At 41.2% G+C, this 21,367-nt stretch overlaps 1 protein-coding gene across 1 annotated transcript; it reads right to left on the bottom strand.

Moving 5' to 3' along the window:
• Window positions 1-287: 287 nt before the first annotated feature.
• On the bottom strand, window positions 288-21,304 carry TSPAN13 (tetraspanin 13). Its single transcript, XM_034760563.1, has 6 exons — window positions 21,067-21,304; window positions 10,464-10,631; window positions 5,926-6,006; window positions 2,491-2,604; window positions 1,989-2,099; window positions 288-1,453 (listed from the first exon to the last, which is right to left on the bottom strand). The coding sequence occupies exons 1-6, from the start codon at window positions 21,127-21,129 to the stop codon at window positions 1,379-1,381; spliced, it is 612 nt and encodes a 203-aa protein (XP_034616454.1). The 5' UTR covers window positions 21,130-21,304; the 3' UTR covers window positions 288-1,378.
• Window positions 21,305-21,367: the final 63 nt, after the last annotated feature.

The following is a 21,367-nucleotide window of genomic DNA, read 5'->3' as shown; positions in this document are numbered from 1 at the left end:
GTTTTGGGGCATCTTCCCAGTTTTTCATGTTGAGTGTCATACAAGGAGAAGAGGAGGAATTTCAGCCAAGAGGGGCAGCTCTATTGAAATCCTTCTTTGAAGACATGACATTTAATCATAATTCAGAGAAGAGTGCATGCTAAAAAACACATCATCCACCTCAAAGATTATGTCTTCTAATCATGTGTCTGCAGTGTAGTGTATCAGTTGTCTATAATGTGTAGTCTATTTTAGCATATGAACAACTTCGTCAAGAACAGTGATTTCTCCTGAAGTTTTAGAGAGCATTCATGTACAAGCACTATTTTATTATTATTTTTAAGCTACCAAAAATGCCACAATGATATTTTTACAATTACATTTCAAATCAAGTATTTTAAATAGATACTGAAGGATGAAGGTGGGTCAGGTTTGACAATGAATGTCAGTATCACACTTTTACAAGTTATTACAACAATGAATTTAAACTACCTGTAAAAATAGTTTTATAAGAAATCTTTGGACATCAAATCAAAATTTGTTACACTAACAAAATGGATCAATACCAGTTCTGATCTTGTGTTAGTTCCAGGTTCATTCACCTATCAAGAAAGTTTTTCTTTTTAAAAGTACTTTTAAAATTAGTATCAATAGGTTAATTCAGAGTTTTCTTCATTCATTATTATTCTCAATTGCTTAGATACAAAAATGAAAAAAGTTTTTATTCTCTTTATATGCAATTCTAAAGATGTCAAAACTAAACCCTATAGAAGTCAGTTAACATATGTTTATATCCATGATCTAAAATGGTATCTTGAATTTATCTAAAGAAAAGAAAAATAAAGGGTTGATAAGTTTTAATATTTCAGATGTTCTCTATATTATTTTTTAACCCAAACAGCAGAATGGGAATGGATTCAACAGAAAAACAAATTTACTGTATTTCACCCTACCGGCATTCAACATACAGCTGCATCATTTTAATGAAAAAGTATGTGTTGTTTTGTAAAACAACAAAAGCCACACAAGAAAGTGGTAATGTCAGAATATATGTTGGTTGTATTTTTGTTGTTGTTTGGTTGGGGTTTAAAAAAAAAAAAAAAAACCACTAAGAAAGGCAATAAAATTAACTTGCAACAGTAGACTTCAGCAATTGTTGTGATCTAACACTTATTTAACCATCTCCGAACTGTTCAGATTCTGTTCAGATACAGAATAGATATATCTATTTCCAGACAGAGAACGCAGAGGTGAAGATTGGGAAACCAAAGATGACAAGCACAAACATCTCCATGTAGGAAAATCATTCTCTTTCAGATCCTTAGCGTGCAGAAGTGCCAATTGCTAGAGAATTCATATTTTAACTGGAAAAAGATTCGGTCCTTGAGAAATTTTCCAATCAAAGAAATGCACTAGGGTTTGCACGAGAATCTTTTTGGTTCCTGTATCTATAAGTCAGCCAAACTCCCAAAATCTGCAAAAGAAGACGACAGACACTTAACAGTGCTTTTATCTCTGGTTTAAAAGAACAGAATATTTTCCGTAGTGTCGTGATGCATAAAATTTCCAAATGCAAGTTCAGGACATGCTTGCACTGGCACTTAAATCACAAGAAAACCCCACAAGTCCCTTTGTTACTAGTGGGAGGATGTATCCAGTGAGAGAATTCTTTCTAGCAACAAGGAGAAAAATCTGCATATACAATGCATGTGGTGTTGGCACATACTTTCCTCTGACCACACCAATATCTACAATTATTGCTTACCCATTTACCTACAGTATTAACAATGTAACCTGAAAAGGTATGGCTACCATATGCACTAGAGATTAGAGACCAGTGCTGAATATCTACAAACCTGCCTCTTGGCAGTTTCTGTTTGCTATCCACTCTGCTTGAGTTGCTAGTCAGAAAAGTCAAACGATGTTCAATAATAGTGTTAGAGATTTACGTAGTAAACTCCTAATATACCGGACTTTTTTTGGAAACAATTATGCTCAAGTGCACTCACCTCAGTGAAACTGAAGAAGAGTCCTATGCCACCTACAAATCTCAGTACCATTCCTGAATATTCTTCTATTATAGATGCACATGTTGAACAGTCGTTAGCTTTAACGCAAGCCTGTAACAGAAGAAATTACAGCTTTTACATTATTAAAAAAATGTAGCACAAACATGTGAAGCTAGCCAGAGGCACTTAGTCTTTAGATGGCTTAGTTTTGCCCAAGATTGGCATTTTTAATAAATTGGACTGTAAATAAATACTTGACTCCTATGTCCTGCTTTTTAAATCAGAAGATCTCAAAGTGCTTGAGTACCAAAGAGGTAAATACCATAAAATGAACGGATACAATTTCTGTCTTGTGTATTTGATAATGATTTTTCAAACTATACAGTATTCCTGTAAATGTGATGATGTACTTAAGCTGCTAAGCAATGGCAATATGGTTGCACACTTCTCTAGAAAAGAATGAGTGAAAGTAATGAAAATTATAACTCAGTAATCTACTTACAGCAGAGCAGGTTTCACTTGAATTGAAGTTTCTGAAACCACAACAGTTTAGATTCCTCTCAATATCTTCTCTAGCACTCTTTGTGTTGTTCCATCCAACCTCTAGAAGTTGGCGCTACAAGTTAACACATGCATTTAATAAATGGTACCCTTGTTTTTTGTATTTCATTGGTGTCCACATAGTACACATGATACCCACAGACACAGCCCCCACTCTGATATATTTACAGTCTAAAACAAGCAATATACAAATGTCATTAATATAATGTACAAATAGCCCAAATAAATAAAGCAAGAAAAATATCCAGTATACAAGGTTCACAGTCCTAATGGATTATCTCCACTCTTTTTCAGATCTGCAGTTGTATCACCAGCTAAGTGGCAAGGTGAATTTTAATAGGCAGCAGGTTTAAAACAAACAAAAGGAAGTATTTTTTCACCCTACACAGTCAACCTGTGGAATGTCTTGCCAGAGCATGTTGTGAAGGCCAAGATTATAACCGGGTTCAAAAAATAACTAGATAAGTTTGTGGAGGATAGGTCCATCATTGGCTATTAGCCAGGATGGGTAGGATGGTGTCTCTAGCTGGGAATAGGAGACAGGGGATGGATCACTTGATGATTACCTGTTCTGTTCATTCCCTCTGGGTCACGTGGCATTGGCCACTGTGAGAAGACAGGATACTGGGCTAGATCTGGTTGGTCTGACCCAATGTGGCCGTTCTTATGTTCGGATCTCCCATTAACGAGATTTTAGTGAAACACTGGTTTTACTGTGACCAACGCTGTGCGTGGCTGATAATCTAGTTGCTATGCCCTTATTCACTTCCTGCTGCTGGTGGTTGATTGAATTGTGGCAGATACTAATGCTAAAGGTTAAGAGGCACTAATTGAAGATGATCCATAAAATCCAACAGAGTAAAATACAGTAAATTTAATGGGCAAGTTTGCTGGAGCTGGGACCTAGCACAGATACCCTTGTTCCTCCACAGCAGAAAGTTAGCCAGAAGCTGTAATAACTGCAGCAGCAAGTTGCTCAGTAGCATGGAGTTGGCTGGTGGCCCCAGGAAAGTTCTCCAGTCTTCTGGAAATGTTTTGCCAATTTTTAAGGAGGCTAAACAGTATGACCAAGGTAATTAAAAGGTATGTCAGCCTTACATCAATCCCAGGCAAGATAATGGAGTGGCTGATACAGGACTCTTAATAAAGAGCTAAAGGAAAGTAATCAAATGAATGCTAATCAACATGGGTTTCTGGCAAATAGATCCTGTCAAACTAACCTGATATCTGTTTTTGATATTACAAATTTGGATAAAGGTTATAGAGTTGACGTAATATACTTAGACTTGACATTTTGATTAACATAGCACCTATGAAATGGATTAAAAATAGGCTAACAGAGGTCTCAAAATATAACTATGAAAAGTGGGTTTGTTTCCAGTTGAGTCCTGCATGGATCCGTTCTCGACCCTACACTATTTAACAGTTTTATCAATGACCTGGAAGAAAAAAAAAAAAAAAAAAAAAAAAAAAAAAACACACACAAAAACCACCACTGAAAGTTTTCTGATGACACTAAAATTGGGGCAGTGGTAAATAAGGACAAGGATAGATCACTCTGAATCAATAATCTAGATCTCTTGGCAAACTGGGCACAAGTAAAAAATATCAATTTTAATATGGCTAAATGTATATATCTGGGAACAAACAACACAGGCCATACTTACAGGATGGGGGACTCTATCCTGGGAAACAGTGACTCTGAAAGAGATTTGGGGGTTGTGGTAGAGAAGCTGAACATGAGCTCCCAGTATGATGCTGTGGCCAAAAGTGCTAATATCTTGTGATGCATAAATGGGGGAAAGCCTCAAATAGGTTATTTTACCTCTATATTTGGCACTGGTGTGACTGCTGCTGGAATACTGTGTCCAGTTCTGGTGCCCACAATTCAAGAAGGATGTTGATAAATTAGACAGGGTTCAGAGAAAAGCCACGAGAATGATTAAAGGATTAGAAAACATGCCTTATAGTGATAAACTAAATAGATTGAGCTTCTTGAGTCTAACAAAGAGAAGGCTAAGGGGTGTCAATTCAGTCTATAAGTACCTACACGGAGAACAAATATTTAATAAAGGGCTCTTCAATCTAGCAGACAAAGGTATAGCACAATCCAACAGCTAGAAGTTGAAGCTACACAAATTCAGACTAGAAATAAGGTACATTTTTAACAGTGCGAGTAATTAATCTTTGGAACAATTTACCAAGGGTTGTGGTGGATTCTCCATCACTGACAATTTTAAAATCATGATTGGATGTTTCTCTAAAAAAAAAAAAAAAAAAAAGATGCTCTAGGAATCGTTTTGGGGAAGTTTATGGCCTGTGCTATACAGGAGGTCAAACTAGAGGATCACAATGGTCCCTTCTCGCCTTTGAATCTATGAATTAAAGATGAAAAGATTTCAGAAAGGGTGGGCACAAAGGTGAGGAAGAGAACAAAGGGAGCACCTTTCCTACTTTCACCTCACACACAGCCATCAAAGCCCTGCCACATACCCTCCTTTATCCCATGACAGCTGTCCCAGTTTTTTTCTGCCCACTTTGAAAGGTGTGATCACTGTCATCAGTAGCTCCTGCACTAACTATGCTTGATAACATCTTATCCACTCTGTAAGCCTCACTAGGTTACGAAGCTAGGCTATAGAAATGAAATTGAATAAAGGAGGTAACCTTTAATAAATGGCACAGATTTGTGAAGTTTAACAGTTCAAGCAGGGTATAAACTTAAACAAAAACCAAACAAACAAAAAAGACTGGCTCTTAGAGGCAGACTGCGTGCCCAGGGGATGGGGATGGTTCCATATGCCAGCGTACTACTAGAAAGTCACTAAGCAGGGGGTCAATTATCTGACTTTTGTGGATAGGGAAAAGAGATGCACCTTAAATCAAATAGGGTTTGCATGCTTAATAGATTGGACTGAATATGCCTATAATAGCCATCGTTTTTGGATTATTCATCTTCTTATATGGAAATGTGTGTTAAAAAAAAAAAAAAAGAAACCACAAGTAATTCAGTGTTAGTCTCCTTTGCTGTTACCTTAAATTTAGATTAGTGTATTAGTTCAGCTTGCTTCAAGTTGCTGAACTTCATATCACATAACTGACATACCTGAGAACAGAAATTAACCAGGAAGTCTAAAAGTAGTAGAGTCATAATATAAACTGCATAAATTTCCTCCTAGGAACCTGACACCGAGCATTGATTTTGCAGCAGTCCTTAGCATGTGAAAGTGGTCCCCATCATCCTTTATAGATATATACAATCAATATACTATGCATACTACAGTTTGATCAAGTTGTCTAGGCAGCAGTACATAGCTCAAAACTATCTACAACACAACATTTTTGTTCAACTGAAAATTCAGAAGAAATTTCTTACCTGCTGATCTTTGTTCAATGCCAGACAAGCACAGGAGACTGAAAACTGGACAATGAACACTAGCAAGAGAATAATCATGTACTGAGGAAAGACAGTTAAGGTTACATTTTCAAAGGAAAATTAGGTAAGCAAAGCATGTGCTTAACAGTTACATGCAGAGTCAAGTGTGTGCATAAATGGTGCTTAGGAATATAAAAACTATTGAGCATCTAAGTGGGAGGGCTTGGCCATCTTTTGGAATGTATAAGTAATTAATAAGTAAGAGCTCAACCAGACAATGCTTTATAATACAAGTTTTATATATATTTGCAATGCTTTGTATTTGTTTTCTACAAGTCACATGATTTTAAAGATCCCACGGAATAGGGATTATAAATTCTAATTCTATAGTATGAGACAATATATTCATGTAATTTTTAAGAAAAGTCTTGTAAATGAATTCCAATAGATCATGGATTAGGGACCCAATCTTATGGGGTTCCACAGGCTTCTGTATAGACTATTTAGGTTAATCTTTCTATCTACCAATGGGACTCAGTGCTCAGTCTAGAAGATACTATCAGAGATGCTTAGTTTTGCAGTTCTCAAACTGTAGATGAGTGTCTAAGGTAACATGCTTGTTAACAGTAAAAATATTTTCAAATAAAAAATAAATAAATAGAGGTGATAAATAACAGACCTCAATTCTATTGTCCCTCTGCAAATTTGTGTACACAGAGTCAATCCCTTATCTCTCTCTCTCTAAAAGTGCAAAGTTTCAAAAAGTTAAATGAATAGAAGATTGTTGGGGGCGGAATAGATCTGGAGAAGAAGTCTGGAGATAAATGTGAGAAGCGAGGGAAATATGCTTACTTTGTTAAAATATTATGTTTGCTGTTGAAGAAAAAAATCCAGAATACTTAACATTGTTGTTTTAGTTAAAACAAAACAATTTAAATATCTGTCTGGTGATGTTCTCCTCCTAATACAGCACGGCAACAAAATCTTCCAAATATTAATGATTAACCTGTTGAATTGGAGATAGTTCACCTCTCAGTGACTTCATAAATATCTGCTTCAATTACCTTTGGTAAATCAACTAACCAAACAATTGGTTATCATTCATTTTCTGATATAGCTGTAAAACTAGTCTGAAAAGTCTTCAAAATAAATCACTGTTTGAAAATGTATAGTGTGTACCTTCTAAAAATGAAAACTACATCTATCTCTAAGTTGTGAAGAATATGTATTAAGGTTATAACAATCAACAAGAATGCACTTTTATGTAGAAAACCATGATTAAATCAGTCTTCCTGACTAGTGATTTAAATTAAATTGATTTAAATCAAATCCACCCTGGTATAATCTATGGTAGGGTTACCATATTTAAAAAATAAAAAGAGGACACTCCAAGGGCCCGGCCCCTGGCCCTGCCCCTTTCTCACCCCAGCCCAGCCCCAACTCCGCCCCTTCTCCCCCTCCTCCCTCCCAGCCACGCGAAAAGGGCTGTCTGAGCGCTACCGGCTTCACGCGCAGCTGGAGCCCGGGAGGGGAAGCGCCCAGCCGGGGGCGCAGGGTCTGGAGGCTGCCCGGCAAACCGTGAAGCCGGTAGCGCTTGGGCTTCGGGCAGCCCCCATGCCTCTGGATCCCGAGCCGCTGGCCAGGCACTTCCCCTCCCGGGCTCCAGCTGCTCTGCTCCTCCCCTGACTCTCCAGCTTAAGAGCCAAGCTGCTTGAGCGCTCTGGCTTCAGGCAGCCCCCTGACCTCCGGAGCACAGCAGCTGGAGCCTGGGAGGGGAAGTGCCTGGCCAGTATTTTTCCCGGACATGTTCAGCTTTTTGGCAATTCTCCCCAGATGGGGGGGTTGATTACCAAAAAGCCGGACATGTCCGGGAAAAACCGGACATATGGTAACCCTAATCTATGGCCTTCTATGTACTACAGGAGTGGCTCCTAGAGGTTATCTAAAGAAAAATATTCAAAATTGATAAAAAGGTATGTTTGGAGAGAAAAAATAGTGAGCCCTAACTCTGCTGGAATACATTGGACAGAATGGAAAAATATTTAGCCAAAACAGGGAATGTCTAATTGCCTTTTAATACCTATTTAATCTATTTATTTGTATTATAGCAACACCCAGGAACCGGACTAATGGATCGGGACCCGGTCATGCTAGGTGTTGTACAGACAAAACAAAGAAAAAAGTCCCTGCCCCAGAGAACATTTATCTGCTGACCTTGTTAACAAGGCTGCAAATTTAGATCAGCAATATTTTTTGTGATGCAGAGGACTGTTTGCAATAATTTTCATCAGACAGCTGACCTAGAAGTGGGAAGTTCCATACTCCCATTGCTAATCCCAGACGCAAAGTTAGCAAGGGTTTAAATGACAGATTTCCTGTGCACAAAGCAGTTAATTTTCCAGGCAGTCTTAGTGGGTAGGCAGCACCCTTTGTTCAAACATTCTTTTTCCTTCAATGACTCAGAGTCTCACCTTATTACAGAAAGTAACCTGAACCTGCATAAAACGTACACAGGAGAGATACTTTACAATACAGGGTCTTACATTTTCTTAAATCAGTTTTTTAAAATGCATCATTCTGAAAGGAAAAACCCTTATTTTTAAATATTGAAGAGGCAAGTTTTGAAACTTTGTAATTAGTTTTCTGTCGTTCATTGACAGATTTGTATACTTCTGGAAAATGAACTACTGTATTAGCAAAATTAAAAGTCACTCTTTGATTTTTGGGTGCAGTCCACTAATGAAAAATAAAGTTGGAATTGATGAATCCCAAAACGAAAGCTAAATACAATTATCATGATTTAACCATGGAGGGAATCCCATAAACTACTTATAGTGTCAACACGGCACGTTGTCAATAGCATTAGACAAAGTCCATGCTGTGACCCCAACAACCTCTTGGTGCCATCTGGCAAAGGGTTCACTGATCTGTAACAGCAACTGCTATCAGGCCTGACAAACTCACTACACCCAACACACTGCTTTCATAGTATATATCCAAAGAGGAACAAGTGAAGTATCTAATAAAAGCGTATGTCCCACTGATCATCTTAATCATTATGAGATGTATGGGTGAGTGATATTTAGGATGCATGTATGTACTGAAATTATATTTTAGACTTTGTGACCCATGCAGGTCTGACAAACAGGTTTTTGTCAGACAAAAATGTAGCTTCACCTGTCTGCCTTGGTTCACATATAAAGTAAGCATTGTAAGCCAACACAATGGAAGTCGGTAGGCACACAACATCAACACAAAGATGTGAAAGCACCATGGAACCAGCACACTAGGGAATAAACCACAGGGGTCATCCTGACTCTAGGGACAAAAACAGTAGATTTGGGGGTGTAACAAAGCAGCAAGAGGACACGTTTTTTATCCTTCACTGAAGTGCCAAAAAGAACTGTGGGATCCTAGTCATGTTATTTGTGATGCTGGGAGATTGCTTTAGGTGAGTAACTGCTTTAGACAAGGATTTTAGCTTTTTAAGTTAAGGTTTGACTCTAAGGATCGTGTTATACTTTGTTTTATATGTAACCATTTCTGTTTCCACCTGTCAGCCTTAATCACTGTCTTGGGTTGTGGCTTTTGATAATAAATTTAAGATTATTTATAGTAAAAACATATAGATATCTATATCTATATCTCAGTGATGTGATGTTATCAAGGACCTGCTCCTGAACTGAGTGTATACTGTTCCTTCGGGGGCAGCAAATCTGGTAATTTCTGTAGGTGTCCAGTTGGCTGGATGCTGCCAGAGGATGTTTCCAGGGGGCTTGGATACACCTATTGTTAACCTGCAAAACAGAGCTGTGCGGAGATTGTGGTTAGTGGTGTTAGGGAGCTGACACCCAGTTAAGCACCGGCAAGTCTTCCTCTTGCTGAGGCAGGAGGGTAACAAGGAGACTCTCAATCCTGGACACCCTGAGAAAGTGTCTCACATGCTCAATTCTAATTCAGGCTGACAAAGGACTAGATGTGACTGAAAACAAAGGAGGCTGAATTAAATAAGCGTCACCTGCTTCATAGAGATCCAAAAATCCAATTGTTCCTGAGAAATATCTAAATTTCCCTATAACAAATTCAGGGAAACCTGTTACACCAGGGCTGTCATCTGACTCCACTACAACACAGTTGAGTTTACTTTAATCTAGAGTTAGAACTGTGTTGTAATTAGGTCAGGGGACAAACATGCAGCAAGAGTCTCCTGCGACTGTTATAGATGTGATGTAGATGAGCCCTTGACAGAAGCAACATTTTCATCATACAAATAAAAAGGAAGCAAGAGGTTAAAAAAAAACAAACAAACAAACAAACAAAAAAAACCCACACACATGACAATGGATGAAGGGGAGCATTATGGAGAACTAATTTTGTGGCACATAAATTGGGAAGGAGTGTTGGGACACCTTTTTGTTCTGTGTTTGTACAGCATCTAGCACAATGGGGTTCTGATCCACAACTAGGAATTACTTTAAACTAACACACACACACCCCCACCACCACTTGTGTTTGTAAATTTCCAAATCAAAGGATACAAAGAAGAGTAACACCTGATGATGTTTGACTGCACCGATCAATCCAACCAAAGCAATAAGGAACAGAAAGATCCCCACTGCAATTGCTACGCCAACTACTCGGAAACTAGAAATGAGGCCAAAGCCTATACCCCATGCTGCAATTCCAATCAGCAACAGGCTGACCAGCTAGAGGGGGGAAAAGGGGAGAAAAAAAAAAAAAAAAAAGTGAGACATTAGTATGTAAAAGAAAAATAGTCTAGATTGCTAGTGCTCCTAGCACTAATGTTTCCTGCCATTAAAAGATGATATCTCTCTCTCTCCCCTCATTACTGAAAAACAAAAGTCCAAAATGTGAAGTTAATTTAAAAAATGAGCTCCTGTAGAGAGTTCTTGTTCATAACTTAAAGCGTACATTTACCTTTCAATATTGTGAATGTGAGGTCTGTTCCAACACATTCCATCCCCAATTTAAGATCAATGTCTCATACCAGACACACTAATATAACAATAGGGATTATAATAGAGTTGAACATGCATCTGAAACGAGGATTAACAGCTTTATACCACAGATTGAGAAATAAATTAGAGTTCCAAATACCTTGTGAGAAATGCAGGATCTATTTAAAGAAACAGGATATACTTGGCTCCGTTGCTATGAAAAAATATCCAACTTCTAGGTATATATAGTCCAATCAGCACTACACCAGTGTTAATCTTCAACATTTTCTGAATTGATGATGTTGGGACAATACACATTTACAGAGATCAAATGCAAATATGCTGTTTGTTAGAGTAGCGTGTCAAATAACGCAGACAGCAAAACAAACAGTGAGGAGTCTTGTCCTCACGGAATGTTCCTTTGGGAAATCAGCTTTACTATGAAGCAAAGACTACTCTAATAATCAGAACAAATTCAAAATGCTCTCAGTAAGCAGTTTCCTTCCTTTCAAAGGGTGGTATTCTGAAAATGCAGATTGTGGCTCAGCTCGTTTATTAGAAATATTGTTTTATGAGCAGGAAGGTCCAGCCTTTCCTGTTTTCACTCTAACACAAAGAAAAAAGTGTTGGAGCCATGAAAAACTCCAGGATAGTTAGATTGAGGGTGTGATATGAAGGAGGGAAGTAGACTACAAATAATCAGAGCCCTAAACAAACTATGAAAGAAGCTGAGGAGAAAAAAAGGGGGGGGGCGCGCGCTCACTTCTGGCCTAGCCAAAAATATCTGAGTTTTGTAATTAAGTGCAGCTGTAAGTGTTTTGCCTAGTACAACTATTTGATTTTACTAATCACAAATGCAATCTGAGCACTTCACGTGGCTTTCAATTTCCAGTTAAACAAATTTACATGAAGACACCTTCCTGCCTCCTCTCCAATCCCAAACAAAAGATTTCCAATCCAGTTCCAACGTAGTTACCCAGGACCATTTTTAAAGGTATTTAGGTACCTAGTGGGACTTCTGAAAGTCCCAATATGGAAGGTCAAAATCACACAGGCCCCAAAATACTATTTTTGACATATATAAAAATCCACTAGGTCACTAAGGGTTTGTCTACAGGGGGACATGCAGGAAAAATAATCCAAACTAATTAAGGTGTGAATTTGAAATGGATTAGTTAAACTACATTAAACTCCTGTATGAGCACTCATTCAGAATTAAAGTGGCCTTCATTCAGTTTAGTTTAATTCACTTCCAAGGTGAATTAAGAGAAGCCAAATTAAAGCTACTTTAACTCTGAACAACAGCATCGACATGGGGACGTAATGCTGTTTAATCCGGTGGCTTGGATTTTTCATTTTACTGAACTAGTCTTAGAATAAAACTAGGTGAGGAATACTCTGAATGACATTGGCAAACCACCCAGTATCTCTCAAGGCCTTTTTCTGAGGAGGTAGGGAATGTGTTTTCATTGTCTGTCTTTATGAAAATCAATACAAAAGTTCGAAAAGGTAAAGATACACCTTGCATAAGTCTCTAAATATCAAACAAGACCCAAACAAGAACCACTTTTGCTCACTTTGAACTGTAACTTCTTAAGCCTCTGTACCAAAGATATCGGCTACCTTTTTTTCCTGCCAGTCCTAGCTAAATGCCTTTTCCCTTAGCCATGTGTCTGAGTGGTTATTGGGACCCACCAGAGCTAGCACTACCTGCTGGAGTACCTACAGCAGCGGTCCCCAGACTTTTGAGGGCCACGCTCCCCCCCCTTACTCCTGTCCACAACCCCCACCCCCAGAGCTGGGAGCAGGGGGAGATGTGGCCTGGGTAAGGGGGCTGGGAGTGGGGCCAGGGACCGAGCCGCAGCCAGGGGGAGGATCGGAGTCGCAACTGGGCTCCAGTGGGGGCCGGCAGCCAGGGCCATGTGTGGCTCCACTCCTGGACCAGCCCTGCCCCGAGCCTCAGCCCTGGGCGGAACAAGTGGTGTCGCAGTCAGGCTCCCAGCTGGGTGCAGAGCTGCACTGAGCCAGGGCTGTGGCTGGGGGCAGGGCCAAAGCAGAGCTCGGAGTGAGGCGGGGCTGAGGGGTGCTCTTCCCCCATGGGGACTGCCCTGATCCCACTGTGCCCACCAAAGGCCCCACCATACCCTCATGGGGGGGCACATCCCTCACTTTGGGATTCTCTGATCTACAGCATGTACCTCCAAGTCACAGCACACCTGGCACACTACTGGCACCGTAGGGGTTTGGGGTATTGAGCAGCCCCACATCCCATTTATATAGTAGCCCACCTGTAATGCCGACTTTAGCTATGATAATGGAGCAAACCTCTTTCCATTAAAGTTTGTGTGTGCCCTGAAGCAGCTATAATGAAAGGACTGGTTGACTCACAGGGATTGGTAACAGGAAATTTCACCTGTAGGTCACTTGTTTAACTAAAGGAGTGATCAAAGCCTACTTACTAAACAACCTTGTGACGTGACACAGGCAATATATAATAAAGGAGATAGGAATGCTGCAAGTCAGAAGAGCCAGTTCTGTCATTGGCATGACAGTCCAGCTTAACTATGCACAATATTTGCTAGTTCAGAGCAAGATGGGTTTGCTGCTTTTAACTGAAAGAATAATCTCCTTTTCAGAGGAATTGTAACAAAAATGTCTCTGATGTTTAGTCCATGTTTTCTATACATGTGTTAGACAACCATTTATTTTTTGCAACTGTTAGAAAATCTAGGTGCCTGTATTTTCATTTTTGTTGATTTTCCCCGTGACCAACTTGAGACACCTGGTACCATATTTTCAGAACTGAGAACCCAGTCATGTTTTTTCTCCCACAGCAGGAATGGGAGGGTGGAGTAGCATAAAGGCATCTTTAAGCCACCTTTGTGTCGCCTATATTCTGGACCTTGCTAGGGGCCAGCCTAAGGGCTGCTCTAAATTGTGCTGGTTTAGAAGAGCCAGACTATAGTGCACTCCATGTCCCTCCCTCCTCTCGATTTTCCCTCTGTAGCTGTACACCAATCACTTCCTTACACTGAAGATATTTCTCCAAGACATGTTTTCTCCCTCTTTATATCATCATAAAGGAGGTGGATAGTACAGCAGAAGTCCGGCCCAGGTGTGTCTTATGCTCCACTCCCAAATATTGAGGTGCACAAAATTAGTGAACCCTTTTGAAATTTTGACCTTAAGTTTATTAACCAAACAACTGCTTGGTTACAACTAAAGTCACCTTTTGTGACTCAATCAAATCTTCTCTTCAAACTCATCAAAACTACAGTGCCACACAAAATGTAGAAGAATATATAGCAGCCATAGGCAAGCAAATTATCACAAACCTACACCCATCTGCTAAACCAGGGGTCTCAAACACGCGACCCGCGGAGCTCTTCTCTGTGGCCTGCCAAACTCCCTCTCCCCTCCCCCCGAGTTATTTTATGTGGCAGCTAAGCTCCCTGCTCTCCACTGTTTGGGGCTGGGTCTCTCCCCTGGCCCTGCCTGCCACCCCCACATATCCCCGAGTGTCCCCTGGACTCACTTGCTGCCCCTTCACTGTCCTGGAGCCTGCAGCTCATGCTGACTCCACTCCGCTCTGCTGGCTTCCGGCATCACCTGCTGCTGCAGGGCCCTAGTGCCCCCCTCCACTACGTCCGGGGCAGGCTGCCCTTCCCCTGCCCTAGTCCTGAGCCTCTCCAATGCCCAAAACCCCTCATCCCCAGCCCCACAGCCCTCACACCTGCACCCCCTCCTATCCCCAAACTCCATCCCAGAGCCTGCACACCAGACTCCCTCCCCCACTCAAACTCCCTCCCAGAGCCTTAGGCAGGTGGGGGTGGAGTTTGGGGTGAGGGGGGCAGGTTCTGGGCACCACCAAAATTTCTACAAACCTGCCACCCCTGGAAGACGCAGAGCAGGGATGGAGTGGTGGTGCACCTAGTGCAGTGGGGGGCTTTAACAGAAGTAAATCTAACTAAGTGCATGTTTTGTCCTTTGAGTGAGGTGCATTACTGTTGGTGGCGCTTAGCATTTTGCAGGAGGGAGGGGGGAGGAGCAGGGAGCTGCGCGTTCAGGGGAGGAGATGGAGAAGAGATGGGGCAGGGGCGGGACCTCATGGAAGGGGTGGAGTGGGGGCAGGGCCAGGGGCAGCGAGGGGGATGTGTGTCAGTGATGCGGCCCTTGGGCCAATGCACTAGTCCTCATGTGGCCCTCGTGGTCATTTGAGTTTGAGACCCCTGTGCTAAACCAAAGCCAAAATTCTGAGGTCTTGTTTTGACCACCTCTTGTTTCATCCAAGTATTTGGAGATTCCTCGAGAAAGACAATTCTGGCAGGTTTGCTTATATAGCCAGAACCATGATTTATTGGAAATCCTGCATAATTTCCATACCAAAAGAGATAAAACAGGGAGTGCAGGCTTCTGGTAAGTCCTAGTAACTCCACAATTCTTGCCACAGCTCCTCATGTTTCCTCAGACCTGTATGTGGAGTCAGTGGAACCTATACCATCAGCAGTATGGTCATAGTGAGTTTACCACTAGCATTTACTACAGATTCAACTTAAAAACAAATCCAAAACGCCAATGGAGATTAACTTTTTACCTGCTTGAGCAGGCTTTGTACCACAAAGTAAAGTCTGATCTCACGTTCTGGCATCTCTATAGCTAAATAGAGACACTGTGCTCTGCTTAAGCTATTTGCATGAGCGATTAATATGAAATATATAAAAAAATATGGAACCATAAACACTGGAAGTTGCCTGGCTCCATACCAGTATCTAACAATTAAATAAGAAGTTGAATTGACATAAACCTTGGAATAGATTGATGTATGGTAAAGCCAAGTACATTTCCAAGTTTGTCACATGAATCTTAGAAATATTCCTAGGGCCTCTGTAGCCAATGTTATGCACTATCAAACCTGCACAAAGAAATTGGTGACAAGAGCCATGCAATGGATCAACATGATTTAGTTTAGGTTAACAAGAATATGTATTATATATTTAGAAAAAGCTTCTGTATAATCATTTTGTATAGACATGAAAACCGAGTCCATCTCATAAAGCTACCTTCAAAGATACCTTGGGTGGAGAAGGTGTTAGATATGGGAAAACAGAGTATCTACAAATATCAAAGAGATAAGATGAGGTAGGGCCACTCAGTACAAGCAGTTGCTGCACAAACTTCCCCTTACTGTCTTGGCACTGCACTCCCAAATTTTTTATTAAAAACCCATTAAAAACTCTTGAGTGGAGACACCAACCATAACAAGTAGTGTGGTCACTTAGTAGCTGCTTATCTACATCACAGGTTGAGAAATTCATTCTCATATTAACTCAAATGGAAATTTGCTGCTCTGTTCTCCTACAGACTATGCACTAACCCATTACCCCATAAGAACTTGTCCCATCCTGGCACAAAGTTAGAGTAGTCATCTGGTTGCTCTAACTTATGCCTGATTGCGCATGACTCCAAGAAGCCATTGAAACAGCAAGAAATCACTGGGAAATAGGTACACCCAGCCCTGCCCCTGTTTACCCTGGAAAAACTCACTGTGCCAAGGGTAAGGAAGGGGTGGCAAAAACAAAACTAATATGGTGGCTCTTCTTGGCTACACTAGGATCTCCTATACAGAGGGAATCCTTGAAGAAGGAAAAAGGGAGATTCACTAGCTTTGCACTGGAAGATATTTCCCATGATGTATGTCCACCTCCCACTTGGCTAATGCTTTGCTATTCGCCATGTTCCTTGTTGTCAACAGCCAGGCTGGCAAAGGGTTGTCTTCTCAATATGAGAATTTCTGTCCTCATCCAAAATCTTTTATGAAATCCAGAGCAAATTTTATTTTCAGGTTATATTGGGAGACGGGGAAAGGGAACACTTTTGAAAAACAGAGAAAGAAGGTAGTATTAATCTAGGAATTACAACAGCTGTGGTTCCATCAGCACAACAGGCAGCGTTACAGAAACATGGAGCTGTATGCAAAGCATGACATAATTTTAAAGTAATGCTAAAGTATAAGACAGTTTTACATACCCTCTGTAGAATAACGTGAGCTCAATTACCAGCAAACGACTATATGAACTGTAGATTTTTCTAATCAGATATTTGGTATTTTCCATTGATTAGATTAAATGAACAAAGTGCAGTTACATAATCAACTCTGTACTAGCTAAAATTACATACCTTTAACTGGAAAAAAAATGAAGCCACATCTACAGTAAATATGTAATTTAAGTAAAACACATTCAATAAATTTTAAAAAATCCAAGTTGCAATATTGAAACTTTTTAAAAATGTCAAAGTTAGGTCTCTACAGTTCCTGCAGCAGCAGAAATTTAACTGTTTAGGCTGCTGCTCAGATGATATAAGACAAGTGTTTTTCGGTAGGATGGTTGTCATCAGGTCTTTGGTTCAATTAATCCGCAAAGTAGAGCTACCTTTTTACTTTCTGATTGTTAACTGCGACTTAAATATTCCCCTTCTGATAAACTGATTAAACAAGATATTAACTGCCAACTCTTAAAACTAAAAAAAAACCTCAAAAATTGGCACGGACCTGAAATTAAATATTTTTTTCCTAATTGACTAGATTTCAAATTGATGTTTCTTAAATACAAAAAAATTTTCCCACCATGTCTTCAGTCAAGAAAAAGCACTTAAGCAAGTGCTTAACTTTAAGTATGTGAGTAATCCCACAGACTTCAGTGCCACTACTCACAGTCAATTGACAGTATGTGGACAGATTAGATTCCCTGTTCCTGCACTGAATCCCAGTGTGGTCAGTGAGGCTCTGCATGGGCACCAGTCACAAATTGCAGGATCAGGACTTAAGGAGGACACTTGAAGCAGACCTCTAACAATTAAGTAGAAGTGAGAGTAAGTTATCAGCAAAATGTAATCTAAAAAGAAGAAAGCAGATAGCCCACTGAAGGCAGAAACATTTTAAACTTTTTGCAAGATGACAAGAAAAAAATAAAACCCTTTTCATTCATGGATTTGTTCAGACAATTTACAGCAACGGACTTGTCATTGTCAACCGAAGTTATTTTTCACTATAGTACCGGTAAAATCAGTGCCAATAGTGACGTGTAATATCCTGCTTTGCTGTTTTGAAAATTAGGATATTTTAAAATGACAGAATATGAATTATAAGTTTTTAGAGGCTACAGCAAGAACCTGCAATTCCCAGGATAAATCCCTACTTCTATAGAATATAAAAAGACACCTCACATACTAAGCTATATTTTCCCAATTCCAGACAGAAATTGTTCAAGAGATGCCATCAACTAACTCAGAAAGAATTTTTTTTCTTCATGTTACTCACACATTGGATTATTTGAAGTGAATCCATTTTTTTAAAATCCAGTTTGTTTTTATTCATGCTTTGGTTGCTTTCTGCATTTCTTCCTACTTAGAAATTTAAACCAGTTTAAGTCAGCAGCACTGCCGTGATTGGAGTGCTTTGATTTTTAATACTGTCAGATCAACACCCAAGGAACTGAACAGACTCAGCATCTTGCAGGATCAGGCACCGTAAGGCCAGCTTTGAGTAGAATACAGCATTATCAATGCTACTGTGACTCAAAATCTACAGACACAAGTCTTAAGGCTTGGTTTTATTTGACTTTACTGTAAGGCAGTGGTGGGCAACCTGCAGCCCATGGGCCACACACAGCCCGTCAGGGTAATCCGCTAGCGGGCCGCCAGACTATGTGTTTACATTTGCAGGGCTGCCCGCAGCTCCCAGTGGCTGTGGTTCGCCAGCAGATTACTCTGATGGGCCGTGTGCAGCCCGTGGGCCACAGGTTGCCCACCACTGCTGTAAAGAGAACTACAACTACATTTCAGGGGTCAGATGGGATATGGGGATGGGAGGAGAGGTGGCAATGCTCTTCTTCACAAAACAAACAAAATAAAATGCAAGTTGTCAAAATGAAACCTTCTCACGTGCAGGTGTTTAAAACATGATCACATAGCTCTCTGAACTCAGCTCTCCCTTGGTGGTGCTGATCTGCCCATAGGTTCTGCAAGGCTCCTTGGGCTTGGCTACTATGTGACTGGGGGATGGAGGGGAAGAGAAGAGGGAAAAGAGGAGGAAGGTAGAGTTATCTTCCAAACACCATCGCAGGCATGACACCAAGATGAGATGTCACTCAGTACATTGTGCAGACCTGTGATTCTCTTTCCTCCCTTACACGAGGAATTAAACAGTTAACAATGTTGGACTGATAAACATATCTTTGCATCAGTTTACACTCTTACATATTTGAGGTTTTCTTCACATCTGTAATAGCTCGAAACTTACTTTTGTTTGTTAAATTAAAGCTGAGATTCTAGAGAACAAGATGCTATCTTCAGAAAGGTGCAAGTATGCAGAACCACAGCTGATTCCAAAAGTGATTTCGAGGCTGACCTGGCATTCGCATATATTATTGTCAAATGTTTGTTAAAGTAACAAAAAATATTAAATGCATGCTATAACAATTACATTTAGATTTTTAGAAGATCTGTGGAAGGAAACAGTTATATCACCTCGCTACACTTCTCCCTGTTTCTGCACCAAAAAGCCTTATAATAAAAATATAGTTGCAAATTTTGTTTTCTTTTATATATTGGAAATAGCTGTTTAGGGGAAGGTGGAGGTAAAATTAGAGGGTTGTTTTTGAATTTGAGCACTGCAGCGAGTAAGTCATTTGCACATACAACTTTTAAATCCAGTAAAAAATAAATTAATGTATACCTCCTCCTCCCCAAACAGCCAGTACCCTACGCAACAACTCTTTGAAATATTACTCATTTTTAAAAAGGAAATGGACTTATGAAATTATTATCCGCACTTCTAAACCCCTAATGCTACAGTAGCTGGAGGCTCTTCAATATTCTTTCCTCCCCTTCTCCCCCGTGTACAAGTGTCTACTGAATGAACTTGCTCATATGTGCAGCCTAGATAAAAGATTTTACAGAGCCTAAATAACATACAAGTACAGAAGTTTTACATGTTATCATGCCAAAGGGACCTCTTTTAGCACCTTACTAAGCACTATGGCAAAAATGTAAAAAAGGAGCCTGCCTCATTCCTTGACTGGCTAAGGAGATCTTTCTAAGTAAAAAAGGTGTAAGCACATTTTTACTCTCAACTTAAACCAAACAACATTCAGGCTTTGCAGTGCTCTTTTCCCACTTTCTTGGTTTGCCCTGTTTTATAACAGAATAATGAGAAACCTAAATGCAATAGGTGACACAAGATGATTTAGTCAGGTGGAAGTGTGGGGGTGGGGGAGGAAACAAACAAAAAAAACCTTCCAGAGCCTATAGTGCACTGGTCAGCAGTTACTAACTAAACATGATAAGCACCAGTCTCAAGCAGAGGAAGGTGGATTTTGATCTGAAACAAGACACGTTGCTCCAGTTTACAAGACACCAGCATGACAGGATGGTTTTTAAAACAATTGTAGTTAGTTAGCATTAGCAACCAGACTGGTTCTACTGAACGCTGGAGACTTTATTGATCAACAAGATAGACTCACATGCCCATGCCAATCCCAGCTCCTCCCCTCCCCCCAACCCTAGGAACACATAGATCTCTGCACCATCCCTATTAGGGTGACCAGATGTCCTGATTTTATAGGGACTGTCCCGATTTTTGGGTCTTTTTCTTATATAGGCTCCTATTATCCCCCACCCCCTGTCCCGATTTTTCACACTTGCTGTCTGGTCACCCTAATCCCTATACAAGGCTGCTGCGTGGTCAAACAATCCTGTCTGTCTCCCAGAAGATTCAAGGCTGACTTCCCCCTTCAGGGAGACTGTGAGGCAAGCCGGACACCGAGACCCCGGCAGCTGCCGGTCCTTTAACTCCCTGGCCGATCTTTCCGCTCTGCCTGCATGTGCTGCACAGCCAGGAGCAGCTGCTGATCCCTGGAGGCTCCTCGGGGGAGCCGTTTCGCTGTGGATCCAAGCTGGCTCCGGCGGTGCCCTGGCTAATGGGGAGGCAGAAGAACCAGCGCGACGCCCCAGCTTCTCCTGCTGCAGACGGCGAGGCTGTGGCCGCCGCAGGCGGCAGCCTGACAAGCAGGGAGCTGCTCTCCCTCTTCCTCCGAGCGGGGGAGTTACACTCACTCGGGGCGCCCGGAGCCCCCCAGCAGGGGCACAGGCTGGCGCTGGGTCGGGAGAGGCGGCAGCTACTCACCGTGTAGAGCAGGTTGAGGGCGCACAGGCAGTTCTTGGAGCAGGTGAAGCCGCCGCAAACCATCTCGCCGGCGCCCTTGGCCGCGGCTGGAGAACGGGGCTGCCGCGGGCACGCAGCGAGCAGAGGCAGGAGCGGCGAGGGCCCTAGGGCTGGTGCCTGCGGTCCGAGCGCTCGCCTCTCCCTTGCGGCGAGGCAGGTGGCAGCTCGAGCCCGCAGTGCGCTGGGAACTCACACGCCCTCCCGGCGTGTCGCGCCGGCTATGCCACCTCCTTGGGGCGTGGGGGGAAGCTGCGCCGCCGCC

This window comes from Trachemys scripta, chromosome 2 (genome assembly GCF_013100865.1).
Source record: "Trachemys scripta elegans isolate TJP31775 chromosome 2, CAS_Tse_1.0, whole genome shotgun sequence".
Lineage (NCBI taxonomy): Eukaryota > Metazoa > Chordata > Testudines > Emydidae > Trachemys > Trachemys scripta.
The sequence above is the reverse complement of the archived record's forward strand: the minus strand, read 5'-3'. Positions and strand labels throughout refer to the sequence as shown.

What these genes read in the sequence shown, in the direction of transcription:
- TSPAN13 (XM_034760563.1), bottom strand. Translation starts at nt 21,129, where the DNA reads ATGGTTTGCGGCGGCTTCACCTGCTCCAAGAACTGCCTGTGCGCCCTC. An exon ending in CATTGAACAAAGATCAGCAG is followed by an intron (nt 2,605 to 5,925) that starts GTAAGAAATTTC and finishes GTTAACTTGTAG; the next exon opens with CGCCAACTTCTAGAGGTTGG. An exon ending in CAAGTGAAACCTGCTCTGCT is followed by an intron (nt 2,100 to 2,490) that starts GTAAGTAGATTA and finishes CTTCTGTTACAG; the next exon opens with GCTTGCGTTAAAGCTAACGA.